The 17,191-nt window shown below is 37.1% G+C and overlaps 1 protein-coding gene across 5 annotated transcripts in view; it reads right to left on the bottom strand.

Moving 5' to 3' along the window:
- Positions 1 to 1,669: 1,669 nt before the first annotated feature.
- LOC123750413 (calcineurin subunit B type 2) overlaps positions 1,670 to 17,191 on the bottom strand; it is a 96,822-nt gene continuing 81,300 nt past the window's right edge. For all 5 annotated transcript variants that reach the window (XM_045732553.2, XM_069333912.1, XM_045732531.2 and 2 more), the window contains 2 exons: positions 11,718 to 11,839; positions 1,670 to 8,035 (listed from right to left, as the gene is read on the bottom strand). In XM_045732553.2, coding sequence (XP_045588509.1) covers positions 7,865 to 8,035; positions 11,718 to 11,839 — 293 coding nt within the window. In that variant the 3' untranslated portion in view covers positions 1,670 to 7,864. The remainder of the gene's footprint in view (positions 8,036 to 11,717; positions 11,840 to 17,191) is intronic.

The raw sequence follows: 17,191 nt of genomic DNA, 5'->3' as shown, positions 1-17,191 counted from the left end.
GTACAAATGCAGTGACAGCGCTGTCACCATTAAGGGGAAAGGTATAAGGCCCAGTTCTTGCAACGAAAGTCAGTCACTCCAAATGAGGTAGTCATCACCGGGGCTTGGTGCTCAATCCTGCCAAGTTAATAGGAGGGGATCATTTGGGGTAACCAAAGACAAAGCTTGGTCTGGGCCAAACATAGTTGGGACTACAGAACCTAATCTCCATTACTGTCCAACTTTGGGGCCTATTCACCCAACCCATTAGCCTGTGTTTGAAAAGTTGTTTTAATTACCATGCAGTAGTTTCAAAAACTTTGGGCTCCAGAGCCAAGAGATACCACTTATTAGGGGCAGCAAGGGAAGGCTAGTGGCTAATGCAGGAAGGGGTGCATCATACCAAGCAGTGCACCCCATTTTAACAGGAGAATATCCTGCTGCATCGTACATGCTCCTACACGCATCCAAACGCCTTTCTCCCTCTTGGTTGGCTGTTTCTTGTTCACAGTAAATTTAAGTCGGTTGAGTTTTGTTGGGTTCGCAGCCATATTGGTGTCTCTTTTTAAATGAGCGTGCGGATGCTGCCACCAGGGAAGCTGTCCGCTCTTGTAAAGGTATTCCTTATTCCGACTTTTACCTGGTTATCCATTCCTCCATCCTTATCCGTTGGCAGGCTTGTTGGATGTCTGTTACTGGTAACAAACTACGTTCTCTTAAAAGTTGTGTCCTCGTGGCCGTCCTCCTACCACTGTAACCGGCGATGGGAAACGGGTCTGGCAAGGTTGCGTATTGGCCATACTCGCTTAACTCATGGTCACTTGATGGAGCGCCACCCTGCTCCTTGTCCTAATTGCATTGTCCCTCTTACAGTCGTGCATATCCTTGTTGAATGTCCCGACTTCCGGGACGAGCGTGTCTTGTTTTCCGACCGTCCCCTGCGGATACTTTTGATATTGTTCGCCTTATGCGTTTCTGTTCTCGTATTAGCATCCTTGGTGATATTTAGCACCCTCTGATTATCCCGCACATTTGATGGTGCTACATAGCCTTCCCCGTTTGGTGCCTTCTTTTTGATAATTACTTACCTTCTCCCTCTCGGCCTAGCCTGGACACCCATTAACCTCCAAGGACAGCCCCTCATGGAAGACCCGTCCAGTGGGAGGTCTGATGACCCGAGCAGGAGCTCCTCACTTCGCACAGTACAACACCTGGGGAGGTGGGGGGGTGCAAGGCAACCCCCCACTGACTGCAGGGTGTCATATGTGAGACTCCCTCCATGACAAGGTGAAACTCTTGAGGGAGAGGAAATGAAGCAAATCAAAGACAATGTATTGATAAGGTTTTCACTAATATCTAATCTTTTGGCAAGACCCAGTTGCTCACAACACTTGAATGTCAAGAGGTAATGATACAAGCCAAGCATAATGCATCCTTTTTTTCTGCTTCCTAACAATGCATATTTTAAGGTAGCAGATTTTTTTTTTTACAAAGTAACAGACCACAAAGAAGTCGATTACTGTAGACTTGAGTTGGTCCAGGACAGACCGAAACGTCGTCGTCCCTTCACCTTTCAGTGTGTGGTCTGGTCAACAAGTCGATTACTCCTTTGTTGGTGATGAATTAATTGTAATAAGTTTTGCAAGGTACTGCATTGTGGTACTTTTATAAAAGGAAAAGCAAAGTCCAGTTATAGAATTCAATGAAAATCTTGACTTTACTGAACCATACATCAATAAGAACATAACTGACAAAATTGGTTATTTTCAGCTTTGTCTGAATTGTATGGGGGGTTTACATGGAAGTTGGGAAATAGGACGAAAACCACAAACAACCAATTAAGTCATTAATGACAAGCGCCAGAGAAGTTCAATTCATGCATTCGCAAACAGTCCATGGGTAAAAAAGAGTGGCAAGCGAGTTGGATGATAATGACGTGGTCATTTAAATTTGAATAGCGATGTCTTTGCCGACACTTCACCTACATTTCTATTGCAGAAAAGGATAGTTTCACATCTGCCCCCACATACTAATTTGACTTAACAAAATTACAAATGTGTGTATCCAAACTTTTTATATTTTCACTAAGTCCTTGTGACCTGTTCTAATACTATGAGTTTAATACTTTTTATCTGTAAGGAGTCTTTGGATAGCTGTATTATCAATGATAAACTTAATTAGCAATTTCTTCTCAATTTCAAATAATGGTAGAATATTCAGTACAAGGAATGAAAGAAAAAACTACAATAACATGTAAAACTTGAAGAGCTACAAATACAACCAACTCTCATGATTCTGTTCTTACACCCATAAGAGAGAGGAGTTATACTAGTATTGACACAACATACTTCCACAATCTTTGTCCTCTCACTAACTCTCAAAAATTCATGATTATGGTAAAATTTGATAGAATACAATTTGTGATCACCATTTAAACATTAGTAAATATTAATTTGGAAGATAAGCACACAGTAGTTATCACATATCTCTTTTTTGACTTTTCCAAAAACGACTAAATACCAAACAAACGTAAGTCACAGTCGGCATGTTCTTACTACATACACATGACAATTATACATTCAAACAAGGGTTAAAGTATAGAACATTGGAAACTTTTATAAATCTATTGATGGTCACAGAATCCTTCTGCTTAATAATGTTTAAAATGAATTACTGTGCTAAAGTTTTGGTACAAAAGTGAGGAATAAAACATGTACTGTACTTGGATATTTAGCATTCTTTGATCAGCCTTCATACCATTAAATAACCATATACTAAACAAGTCTTTGCTACCATATTATTTAAGGAGGAAAAGGTGAAGTATCATGCTTGCCTTAACATTTATGTACATTGAAGATAAATAATCTGGCCATCTGTAGTACAAACAAAATATTACTGTAGATGAAAGATGAAAATTGGAGCATTCAAGATATGGTAAATAGCATTCATTATTTGATAACTATTCTACATTCATGTACTCTCTCTCTCATGCAACCACACACACACCTCTTGTATAGCAGACTTGATAACAAATGTGGTGATTCAACAACAACAAGGCTTCAGAGATAAAAGGCAAGGGGAAACCTGGAATAAGTTAACTAGATAATGTTAGTCAAACTGAATTCTGCCTTGGGATGAAACTGCAGTATGCCCTCAAGCCTACTGCCTATAAACAAAACTTTTAATCTCTCCCGACATTGCTTGTATACTGGCAACACCTTACAAGTTTACCAATGTAATAAAATAAAATTATGCACATTTTTAAATGCCACCTTTTTCTGTTTTCTTTAAAATTAATATTTTTTTATGTCAATTTATAAAACTAACTTATCCAGGATGAAAAGTAGAGAAACCATCATACAAGGAAGGAGCCGAGAAACACACACAGTACACTATATAGTACAGTATAGACAATTTTATTTTTACTGTACTTTTAAGAAGTAAATGTATTTAATGAAGATAATGAGATTACTGTAGCTGATGTTACTATTTTCTATACGTGCTAATTCTACCCCAGGTCCCAAAAACCACAAATCGGAGTTCAAGTGTTGTGCCTTTGTAATAATTAACCTTGACAATACAATGACCAGAACTCGTGTAAAACTGATACAGATTGTGGGGTAACATTAAATAATAATGTTGTCACAGCACTTGGATATATTGTAAGCAAGAGTTTTGGATCTCTACTACTGATATGCTGATCTGGGCCTTTGACTGAATGTTCAAGAAATTACGCAGTCAAAACAACAGCAAAAGCAATGGAAGGAGCATGCCACCAGAGACGAAAGTACCATCCACAGCAACACCTTAACCATATGCCACAGTTACTGCTATTTGAGAAAATGTGTAATATCCATAAATTAAGAAATATAAACAAACTGGTTGGCCTGTTTCCAAAAGAAATACAGGACAGTATTCCACCACTCTGTGCAGGTTTGGAGCTCACAAGTTCAAACCATTTTTTTGGGCCAAAGTATTAATAGGTGGGGAAAGGTTCATATATGAGCTGTTAAAGAATACTTGGGAGCAGGTTCGACTGTACCTAAAAAATATGGCAAAAGATTTGTGCAACCAAAATGATGTTTTTGGAGTGCACTGCCTCTATATCTTGCTCTAACTTCATGGTTCTCACAATTACTTTGTGTTCATTAACTTTTTTGAGGGAGGATTACACTCTTGCCTTATGGCACCTTCCAAGTATTGTTCTTTCATTATGTGCTGCATTCATTGATGGAAATTTTGGCAAGAGTATTAACTAATTATGTTCAGGTAGATCTTTTATTAATAAGCATTGATGAAAATAAACTTTTGGATGCGTGTGGTTTTCAAAGACCATAACCTCGTGCACAGAGCGAAGGTCGCCTATACCTCCATGGAAAAGTAAACCCTTTGTGCCGTTTACCCTTTTAGAGTACTTCAGTGCAGTTTGATAAACTGTTTATATTCTTTTATTACATCATCTCATGGCCTCACTTACCAATTGTACTTTTCTCTTCTCACATTTCCACCCTTGTACTCTAGCCAACATGAGGAATTATTTGATATTATATATGTGCACCTTCAAGTCAATGAAACAATTTAAGGTGTTTGGGGAGGTGTCCATACTTGGCTACCTCTTATCAGTACCAAAGTGAGTACCATATTAAGCGTATAAATATAAAAAAAAATCATATGCTGGTTAAGGAGATATCTGAAGTGTCTAAGAACAGCACACACAAACTCAAGAACTCGCAAACAAAATACAGTATTTAACAACTATACTAAAAAGAATTAGATATAATGTCCCAGCCTGTACAAATATCCATGATCAACAATTACAGTTATACTGCTTGCTTAAAAATATTACAAAAGATTTAGTATTAATATTAAAAGGTCACATTTAATAACAAAACCATAATAAATTTTAATTTAAAATTCAGATGCCTTAATTTTATCAAAGCACTGCATTTTTAAATTATATTATGCTTTGATTACAAAATTTTTAAAGTAAACTTTGCTTTACTACTATTCAATTCCAAGTATTTACCAAAACTTGTCTACAGTATAGTATATGCTCAAACAATTTGTTGATAAATCTGCAAAGATTATTTTCACAACGGTAATGAATAATAATTGCTTACGATTACCCAAGAGCAACATACATGCATATAATTGTACGCAATACCTGCTGACAATGTTGAAACAACCACCACGTGGGAATAGCAACGCGAGGAAAATGTTTCTTTCATATGAGCTTTCACAAAGAGAGAAACCCTTTCTGAGTGAACCATTCTCCGAGATAAATTTCCTTCCCTCCCCCATGTAGGTTTTTTCCTCACATTGTAATTTATTCTTTGTATTAACATAACTGACACCAGATAAGAAAATGAAAACTAAATTTTTTATGATCAAACTCTTAGAGCTTGTTTTCAGAATGTAATTTCAGTAATGAATATGCAAGATCATTTTGTTAACATGAAACCTATTAGGTCTTTTTGTGAATTAGGTGGAGGTATTAAGGAACATTTTCAATATTTCAGTTTTGAACTGACAAAAAGTGTTAAACAATTAACAAATACACGAGAGGTAATAAAATACTTGATATACGAAACACTCCTCCTGCTTAGCAACCCTCATAAGGAGAATTTATAAGAAGCCTGTTTATATCATATATCATTTATATCATACGGAGGGAAAACAAAGTATTAGCATAATCAACATTCGTTAGTCTTTTGAAAGGCCAATATTCTCAGCTATTTGCTTTTAAAATTTGCTGGATAACAAGAACTAGCCATCTATTATTATATCTTATACAAAAAGAAAGAAATTTTGTTAAATACTTGAGAAAAGAGGCCATTACATTGCAATATATCCCGTTCAAACTACACTTGAAATCTCAATATATTTGCATCCAATGTAAGTTACATATTCTATACTAAACCAAGCGAAGCTAAAGTACAAACGAGTCTCTCGAGAATTTACAATACAAGAAAAATATTACAATAAAATACATTACTGTGTGTAGTATGAACAGTAGACTCAATGCCTGGTCATTAGAAATTAGAAAGTGGTCACCATATTAGCCATCTAGAACAGCAAACGATGGCCACTAAAAACTTAAGAGTGACCGAACATCATGACTAGGTAAAGTGCCACACACAGGACTTCAGCCCTGGCAGCAGCTGGGTATTGCACGCGAGTGATGGAGCACTAACCATGGAGCATACGACAGGCTGCAAGCAGCCGCGTCTAACAGCCTGGTTGACCGGTCCAGCAACCAGGAGGCCTGGTCGACGACTGGGCCGCGGGGTCGCTGAGCCCCGAAATCGCCACAAGATAACCTCAAGGTAACCTCACTGCCTAGTATCACATAGTATACCCTCGTTCGTTTAGTATAACGCTTTTATCATGAGGAAGAAAGTAATAATAGGTACCATTAAATGTACACAAAGAAACAGTCACTTAATCAAAAATTTCTGCTTCGAAGTCTTAAATTTAATCAAGATGGAGTACATTAAAATCATGTACACTTAATTCGTAACATTAGCCAAATGCACATATTTAGTTATATGTTTAGTTGAAAACTCACCCTTTTCTTGCTGTTATACAAAACTTACCAGATTTCAACTTATTGTCAATGCCTTTCTAAAAATATTTGTATTTTTGTAAACCATTTTGTGAAACCTTAAAATATCAATGAATTTCCTTCAGTAACATGGGATTTTTATTATAATTCATAAATACTGTACATTTTTCAGTGACAAAACTGATTACAATATATAAATTTTAAAAGAAGAAACTTGGCACCTTCCTTGTAATTTACCCCTTTCAATAACTTAACCCAGTGTCTTCTCAACACAACAATAATACACATTGATAAACAATAACTCAAATTGATGAAGTTCTTTATCAGAGTTTAGCATTATCACATCTCACCATGCTACAATATTTAATGTTTAAACAAAATTGAAGCGACTGAAGTCATATTAAAATTAATAGTTACTTACGTTTAATGTAAAAAATTTTATCTGGGTACATAAATTTTAACTGTCAATTGGAAACTGTCTTTTAAAGCAAAATTCTAAGCCACTGACCCTGCACCCAACAGAGAGAGTAGCTATTGACATTGGTTATCTTTGAATCCTTCACAAATTGGTGAAAATTAATTATGCACAATACAATATATAAACATAGAAAACTCATGCAATACCACATCACCATCACGATATGCAAGTTTAAAATATTTAACAAAACTTGTGATGCTGGTATGAAGTGAGGGAATTTACTTTCAAATATTCAAAAGTTGGTTTGTAAATATAGAAAATATCTAACAGCATAAAATGGATGCACTGAGTTTAAAGATAATGAGATCAAATATAAAAACCACTTCATACATGAGCTCTGACATGGAGTAAATAATAATAATAATGTCTTGAACGCAATATCTTCTGCAGGGCCACTGAAGCCTGGCTTCTTGTAAAAGCTTCAACACACGACTATACAAGAGTCTCCCATAAAACACAACAAAAATATTATTCAACATAAGCATATTATATAAAAAAAACTTTGTGATTACCATTTTTTGCATAGCAAATAATTTTTACTCTTAGACTTTAAAAGTCTTTCATTTTAAATCCAATACTGATCTACTGTAGGAAACACTTCCAAGGTATCAAATCAATGGCATAAATATATAGATCCATATACTGTTTCATTCTGTCATAGTAAGAAACGACCACTACATCACTGGAGTATCAAATCGAGTTACATATTGCTACTGACGAAACACAGATCGGTCCTCAAAACTATCATAAAAAACACTTATCCCACGACAGTTCAGAGAAACATTAACAGCTACATTGCACCTTAGGCCAGTGGCACCCAAATTCAACAATCACAAATACATTTATACGTCCACGACCATCTTTTTGTGAACATCTGTGTTACCAACTACCGCACAGAATTCATCAAAGCTGATTTTGCCATCTTCATCTTTATCAGCAAAGAGGATAGTTTTGTCAACAATCTGTTGAAGCTGTGTATCCTTTAAGTTGTTTCCCACCATCATCTTCAGTACCTGTTGAAGTACAACAATGTACAGTATTTAAAAAAATACATGTAGATTTATATTAAATTTGACCCAAATATATGAATGGGCAAAAATACACATTACCATGTACACAAACTATGCAAACAGAACATTCAATACATGAACAAACGAGACATCAGAAGCACAGTATAGATAAACGAGTAAATATTATAAAATATTATAGTACAGTAGTGTACTATAAAATACAAATCCCCTTTCTCTTGATATATTGACACTAGGGATGTACAGGTATTAAAAACATGTTCTTTAAAAAACTGAAAGAAGAAAAAAAAGATTCCAGGCCCAGACTCCCAGAATTCTATATTCACCAAGAATTGCAAAAAACCACTATCACAGGCCCTAAACATCTTTTGGAGACAAAGCCTAGATACTGGTGTTATCCCGGACATATGTACTTCAAATAGCAGAGATTGCACTACTGCACAAAGGAGATGGTAAAGCTGATGCAAAAAATTATAGACCAATAGATCTAACATTGCATATCATAAAAATCTTTGAAAAAGTGCCAAGATCACAAAACACATGAAATTGGTGTCTAAATAACCTTGGGCAACATTAATTCAGAACAGGATGCTCCTACCTCTTACAATTGCTAGACCACTATGACATGGCCCAAGATGTCATGGAAGACAAACAAAACGCTGATGAAATATACACAGATTTCGCAAAAGCCTTTGACAGTGTGGGGCCTGACGGCCGAATGGACAGAACTTAGGATTCGTAGTCCTGAGATTCTGGGTTCGATTCCCGGTGAAGGCAGAAACAAATGGGCAGTTTTTTTCACCCAAATGATCCTGTTCACCTAGCAGTAAATAGATACCTGGGAGTTAGACAGCTGCTATGGGCTGTTTCCTGGGGGTGTGTAGAGAGAGAGAGAGAAAAAAAAGAGAGGCCTAGTCGAGGACCGCGCTGCAGGAACGCTAAGCCCCGAAATCATCTCAAGATGACCTCAAGATGTGACTATGGTGTTATTGCGCTCAAAATGTGCACAAAAGGAATTACTGGCAAAGTAGGGAGATGGATCATTAACTTCTTAATAAACAAAACACAGAGTGTATTAGCCAACAAAGTAAAATCTGAACCATCCAGTGTGAAAAGCTCAGTCCCCCAGGGTACTGTGCTTACTCTGGTATTTTTCCTTATCCTCATATCAGACATAGACAAGGCTACAAACTAGAGTACTGTATCATCCTATGCAGATGACACTAATATTTTCATGAGAGTAGACAACATAGAGGACACAGCAAACCTTCAATCTGATGTTAATCAATTCTTTCAATAGGCCATAGAAAATAACATGATGCTTAATGAGGATAAGTTCCAATTACTGCACTGTGAAAAAAAAATCAAAGCAGAAATCACATATAAAACAGTCTGAAAACTATTTATAAAGAACAACAAAATAGCCATCACATCAGCAAGAAAAATGGCAGGTTGGATAACAAGAACCGTCCAATCAAAAAATGCCATGCCAATGATGATGCTTTTTAAGACATCAGTGCTCTCTGAAGTGGAATATTGTTGCACACTAACAGCCCCATTCAAAGCTGGAGAAATTGCTGATCTGGAGTGTGCAAAAGTCCTTTACTGCTAGAATCCACTCAATAAATTATCTAAATTATTGGGACTGCCTAAAATTGTTTAATCTTTTATTCCCTGCAGCGCAGGCAGGAGAGATGCATAATAATAATAATCTACACGTGGAAAATAGAAGAACTGGTTCCAAAACTGCACACAGAAATAAGACCACATGAGCCAGGAGGTATGACAGGATGTGCAGAATAGCCCCAATGAAAAGCAGAGGTGCATAGGCATGCTGAGAGAGAACTTTATCAACATCAAAGGCCCAAGACTTTTCAACACACTCCTACACATATGGTGGATGACTGGCTGACCTCTAGCAGTGTTCAATTTTATCTTTACCAGTTCATTGTGGTTAAGGATTCGTTGTACCTGGAGATGCAACACATTATGGGCCGATTTCACAGTGAAATTATAATTTCAACCTGTCATTTGAAGGGCAACAACAAAGATACTGTCTGTAAAGGGAGTTAACCCTGTCTAGCATAATTCCCCACGCCCAAGTTCCTGAAGATTGCATACACCAACATAGATGGAGTAAGATCGAAGATACTGGAGTTAAGTGATGTAATATAGCTGCAGACACCAGACATTGTTGCACTCACGGAGACAAAACTTGAAGATGTTATTTTAAATGAGGTCATATTCCCAAGGGGCTACTCAATTTGGAGACGGGACAGAAAAATTAGGAAAGGTGGTGGCGTTGCTGTGCTGGTGAAAGAACACCTAAAGGTGAAGGAAATAATGACTGCCAATCCACAAGAAGTTGACATAATAGCACTAGAGATCTGCCATGAGGATGATAAACTAATAATCATAAATGCATATAGTCTAAGCCTTAAAATCTAATTTCCAAAGGAAACAGGGGCCATATTTTTTTGCAAGAAAACCTTTACAACTGGAAATGAAAAAGAAACAGAATTTGGTTTTAAATGTGCTAAGTGGCTTTCCCAAGGCCCCCCCAACTATTTCTCATAATGTTGCCTTCATTTGTAAGCTGAATCCCAACATCGTAAGCAAATCCACACATCCAATTCTTCTTGTTCGTTGAATCGAGCGAGTGAATCCGGCATGGAAAGTGTGTGCGTGTGTTCCAACTGGAGATCCATTGATCGAGGTTCGTTGAAATCGAGATTCCACTGTACAAGTTATGATAGCAGGCAGGCTGTCCACCTTGCTGACTAGTGTTCAAAAGATAACTTGATAAACATCTTGAATGGTTACCTGATCAACTAGGCTGCGAACAGCCGCATCGAACAGTGTATTTAACCTGACCACCAACCAGAAGACCTGGTCTTCTGGGCCACAATAGGCCGCGAGTCAATATATTAGGCAACCGATGGTTAGAAAGGCGGGATCCAAGAGCTAACAGCTCGATTCTGAAGACACACGTAATATAAGGACATTGATCCTCTGAATCATCAACAGGTATTCGACAGGTAATGCTATACTGTATAAGCTAGATTCAAGATATTGATCTATGTATTCTCTGCAGGTTTAATTTGTTTTCATCAATACTATCTCAGACTTACAAAGTTGCCTTGCAATTCTCTTGAACATTCTTTGCTCATGTGTCTGGGTTAAAAAAAAAATCCAACATTCTTTACATCTTGTGCAATTTCTCTAGTTACTGATGGGCTGAACAGAGCTGTTCCTAGCCATAAAGGTGCCCAGAGTAAACATGACCTTTGTACCTTATTCCAACTGTTTCCTCTACATATATTACAGCATACACAAGAGGTAAGTGCAACAATTAAATACACCAATGAAATAGGATTTCAATATTGTTTCATTAGCAGGTAAAAAAAGTTAAGACTAGTCTAATTTCTGATAAAATGATACTACAGTATTTTGAATGATGAATGTTATGTACAGTATCATATTGGAATAATAATTTAACAACTTAGGAACAAAACTAAGATGTTTTGACCCATTTCCCTTCTCCGTGCCAGACCATGCTTGGAGTAAAGCCTACTTGCTTTCTTGCTAAAGCACAAGCCTAGTGTAACCATAGTTTTAATAAGGATGCTGTACAGTAAACCCAACATTCAGATTCAGACAATTTTACCTGAAACAGCTCTCCATTTGAGATGTAACCATCGTTGTCCATGTCATAGATGCGAAAAGCAAATCGCATCTTGCTTTCCTTGTCACCCTTGACGCTGAATTGAGACATTCCCTGAATGAACTCTGAAAGAAAAATGCAATTAGAAAAAAAAGAAATACTAGCAAATTTACTTCCAGTCTCAAGTCTGTAGATTCTTCATGAGCAAGCATGTAAACATTTTAATATAAGAAGCATGCTCAAACATTAAACACCAAGGCAAGATTGACCGTACAGTACTGTAATACAGGAACAGGGCTAAGATTATGAAAAGTCAACAGGCTGAAAAGAAGTCGCTGCATTGATCACATAAGGTCAGCTCAAGGAGATAAATGTCCCTTATCCAAGTATATATCACAAATCCGACAATTTTAGACATTTCCCCATGACAAAAGGCTATTTACCAAAAGAAAATACTGTACTCATGAAATGTACTTACAGTACCAAGTATAGGCAAACCTTACTCGGCAAATACTTCGAGTACACATTTTTTCTGTAACATGTATGGTACTGTATCTCAAATTTATCCAATTATAAGTACAATGTACAATATTTACCCACTGGGGTAAGCATGTCTCATAACTTGTGTACATTCTTCTGCTACCCATATATACAAGTGTCAACTTTAAACATTAGAATTTTGTATGCCAATGGCTTCTGGCCTTCAAGAGTGAAATTTCTCTCCAATCAGACCCAAATCTTTGGAGCAATATACAGTAGTTTAATAACAAAGATGGGTATACTGTATCCAGGTCTTTTTCAACTTCATCTGGTACATGCTCTTTTGGCTGCTATGTCTGTCATCATGATAAGTTATATTATATTTGTGTGTATTGATATCCACTCAAGAGAGATTCTCCTGTGTGGATAAAAAAAAAAAAAAGTGAGAGAGAGGGTTATCTTGAGATGATTTTGGGGCTTAGCGTACCCGCGGCCCTGTCCTCGACCAGGCCTCCTTTTTGTTACATAACCCCCGGGAAGCAGCCCATAGCAGCTGTCTGACTCCCAGGTACCTATTTACTGCTAGGTGAACAGGCGCATCAGGCTGAACGAAACTCTGCCCATTTGTTTCCACCTCCACTGGGGAGTGAACCCAAAACCTCAGGACTACAAATCCGAAGCGCTGTCCACTCAGCTGTCAGGCCCCTGACAGCTGAGAGAGAGATTCTGAGCAACAAGCCAGTTTTTTCTTTTAATGGTTGCTATTATGGGATTCTTGCTGTATACTGTACAGAACTTCACAAATGTTTTCAAGCTGACTTTAAATCACAAAAATTACTCTGTTCACTTTTTAGTGTACTAGTAGCTAATTATAGTGCTGCTAGTTCTTAATATACTTGAGGGTTGCTGTTTCTAGTGGCCTTAACACACAGAGGAAGCTAGTGGATTGTCAAAAGATCTTTCCATTATTAATGAAGATTTTTCCAGCCAAATTTTGAACTGTTGTACTCTCTTGGCATTTGTGGCTTGAGTGGGTAGGTAAGTCCATGGGTTTATTATTACCCTATAGGTGAAATCCATCCCCCTATTTACTGTCCTACATTGTGGCTTGTTGAGCTTGAAACTGTTGCCCCATGTGGAAGCTACATTGGACTATTTTAAGTGTTCTGGATTAATATCTTTAAATTTGTTCTATATTTTAATTGTCTCTGAGATTAGCTCTGTCATGTCTAGTTTGTAGTTCTGTTAATCCTGAGGTCCTTTACCTTTTCTGGTATGCGAGCGACTTACTTCAGGGATGAATTTTGTTGTTCTGTGTCAAACTTATTCCTTGCAGTGTATCCTGTTGACAGTTGAAATGAACCATCAAAGTAAATATAATGCTTGCAAGACTTTTGGTTCTTGATAAAGCAGGCAATTGTTTAAAGTGTTACTGCTTTTTGAAGTGCATGAATCTCCTTAGCCTTTTCTTGTTGTGGGTGTGTATGATACTGCTGGAAACATTTTTACTCAACCATTTATCATACAAAGAGGGAGCTAATACAACCATTTATCATACAAAAAGGGAGCTAATACAACCATTTATCATACAAAGAGGGAGCTAATACAAGCATTCTCAAATATTGCATTTATTTAATATCGAGTTATTAGACCCTTTAGACTTGCTGCTATGAGGTACTTGGAGTTTTGCAATTACTTCATCCACTCTTGTGTTCCTGATATTCCCATTAATCCAATCAAAGCTTCCCAGTATTGGTTAGCTAATTACATGTCCCTGAATGACAAACCATTCAGTGAGATGGAGACCTTAGTATTGCATACTAACCCATCTAGAGTTGCTGCATAAATATAGTGTTCAGTGTAATTAAACACCTCTTTCTTGTGGGTAACTTTGGTAGTTCCCTATGCTACCCACCTGGTTAGCCCCCTAACAGCCCCACTGAGTCACAAGTGTCCAATTGGGGATTAGGACAAGAATCTGGCCTCAACTAAGAAAATGGAGTTCCAAGACCCAGGCCAAAAGTAAAAAAAAAAAAAAAACGCCGGAATGGCAGAGCACACCAAAATGAGCAACTGCATGGAAAATATTGATAACCCTGAGACAGACTATGAACACACTTGTTGTCCAGCCTTAAATGTTGGCAGTTATACTCATCCACCACCAGCTAGCAGCCCCAGCAACTTGAGACTCCAGCCAGCTGCCCACATCAGACAAGCACCTTGTGTTATTGACAGGATAGCTTCTAGTGCCCTGACAGCTATTTCCAGGTGTTACCTGTAGCCAAGTGTGTTATGTGTGTATATGCTTCCCTATTTTCTGCTTCACATGCCTCAAGTCTTGTTCGAATCAACTGCTTGTATCTCTCGTTCCCTTCTCCAGCCATCGCCCCCCACCTTTCAAGGTTATCGTCACTGTTAAGGTTTGGGAGTCTGCTCCTTGGGGTTTCCTCCTTACAAGGTGCCCCACCCCAGGTAGTGTAGTACTTTGGCTTCTCTGCAGAGCCGGGAGGTTGAGGTAGACTGGGGTTTATTTCTTGTAGTTTTTAGCAATGTGCTGTGGGTGCATAGGCAGCTCTTGCACCAGTGGCAGATCATGCCTGCCTTTCCTGTTTTCCCAAAGTTGAACTTATGTGAGAGTTTCAAGTTTTTTTTTTAAGGTGGGGGGGGGGGAGGGGGAAGGGGGGGTCTACACAAGTGAGGTGACAATTTTGACAGTAGCTGCATGCTGAGTTAGGTGAAGCTTGTCTTTATCCAGTACAAAATTTATTTTCCAATTAAAATTAAAATTTCATGAATTACCAGAAACAGATTATAGAACCTTAAACAAGGTTGCATATAGTAAGATCCTAAAGATGTGAACAGTAATATATTTAATGCGGCTACTGTAGATACATTAATAATTATTAATAATTGTTTAACATAATTAAAAACTTGTTTTATTGGCACTCAAAACATTTTTCTGTAACATATCAATACCCAAGTCATTTAATATATAATACTGCCACTTATGCACAATACTACAATAGTTATTAGACAGAGGCTGTGGAGAAATGGTCAAAAATTTGCATGACCATTTGCATAACCTAGATTATGCATGACCTATGCATAAAAAATAAAACCATTCCAAAAAATTTTTCATTATAGAATTGTTAATTTGTATGCAAAATGTAAGAAAAACACGAAAATCAGTGAATATTTATGGGTTCACTGGATGGAGGCGCTCTGCAAGGCTACTTTGGCACATGTCAACACCCAGTGCTCTACTTTGACACTTCTTTGACACTTCCTCTGATGTTTCACAAATTGATATATCACTGGTTTTTCTTTATTTACATCTACAGAGCACTTTATATCCAGATTTGCATCATTCATGCAAGACCCAGACAATAATTGTTTAAATCACCATATGATGACCACATTCACCTAGCAACATTCATGACAATAACCACATTCGTACCATGAAATGGTAGCAGGATTTTTGTTATGGGTCAAGGTAAACTCCATTACAACCACATAAACCTATCATATCCATATTTCCATCATACATGTAAAACCCAGACAATAATTGTTTAAATCATCTTTTGATGATAATCGCAGTGCCCTAGAGATCGCCAAAAGACTATAATCGCATCCTAATGGTTAATCTAATACTGTACAGTACTTTAGAAATTTGGAGTATAGTACAATATTCATCAACCAAGAAAACTGGGTCGAAATCTGTGGTTGCCCATCTAATATTCCATTTTTTTTATGAGGCTCCTAAAATGTGTCAATCTTTAAAATAATATTTTACACTTTTCATATATAATACAACAGTGCGACTACAATTATCTGCACTAACTGGACATACAAAGTTTGGTTACTTGAGGAAACAATCATGAATAATAATAATTTTTTAATATAAATACAACACTCATTTTAGTATATATCTTGACAGATGCATGTGCTGAAAATAATGTACCTAGAACTGTCTTTTAATATGAATGTATCAAAATATATGTAGGAAAAACTGAAATATTTACTGTACTTGCTGGACATGTGTAAAGGTAAGACCTGCAATGTTTTTAACCACTGCACTGCACAAAGCGCCTTTAGGCGCTTTCAGAGTTGTGCTGTTTTTTTTAATTAGGCTATATTTTAATGTTTTCTAATGTTTTCATTTTTCTTTGTGATTTTAAATGGAAATAGTTGAGTTTGGAAATATTTTGACATTAACTTTACCTAAACAGTTATAAAAACAACAAAATTATGTCCTTGACAATTGCACCAAGACATTTTTGCCGAAAACAGGTGCGCAGTGCGGTGGTTAAACATGAGAATACTGTCCATGTGCAGTACATACAACAATTAAAATTGTACTGTGTACTTACAATGGCAGTGCTGAAGTCTTCTGTTGTATTCCTGCTTTAGTAGATCTGACCAAATGTAACCATCAGCAAAACTATGCACATACCATAAGTCACTATGTAACTGAATATGAAAAAGCCACAAGTTTACAGTGACACTAATGTTTCAGGAAATGTGCAAGGTATTTGATCCAGGATGAAATATCCAAAATCTTAACCAGGTATTCCAAGTCTGCCTGTTATAGACAGCACACACATTGTCTAAGCTTACACTACCTGCACATCTCCATTTGCTTACCCCAAGGATATATATAACATATGGTTACATACAGAAATATAATTAGATCACTATCCTTGTGACTTACCCAAAAATTTGAAGCAATAAAACCTGCAATTAGTACGCCACAAATATAAATGACAACCTATAGAACATTGGGGGTTTAATCCCTAAGTCAATTATGTGTGTGTAATTACCCAAGGTAGTTACAGGATGAGAGCTACGCTTGTGGTGTCCCGTCTTCCCAGCACTGTCATATAACGCTTTGAAATCACTGACAGTTTTGGCCTCCACCACCTTCTCACTTAATTTGGTTCAACTGTCGACCACTGTTTGCAAAAGAAAACTTTCTAGCATTTTTTCAGCACCTTTGT

This window comes from Procambarus clarkii, chromosome 4 (assembly GCF_040958095.1).
Source record: "Procambarus clarkii isolate CNS0578487 chromosome 4, FALCON_Pclarkii_2.0, whole genome shotgun sequence".
Taxonomy (NCBI): Eukaryota; Metazoa; Arthropoda; class Malacostraca; order Decapoda; family Cambaridae; genus Procambarus; species Procambarus clarkii.
The sequence above is the reverse complement of the archived record's forward strand: the minus strand, read 5'-3'. Positions and strand labels throughout refer to the sequence as shown.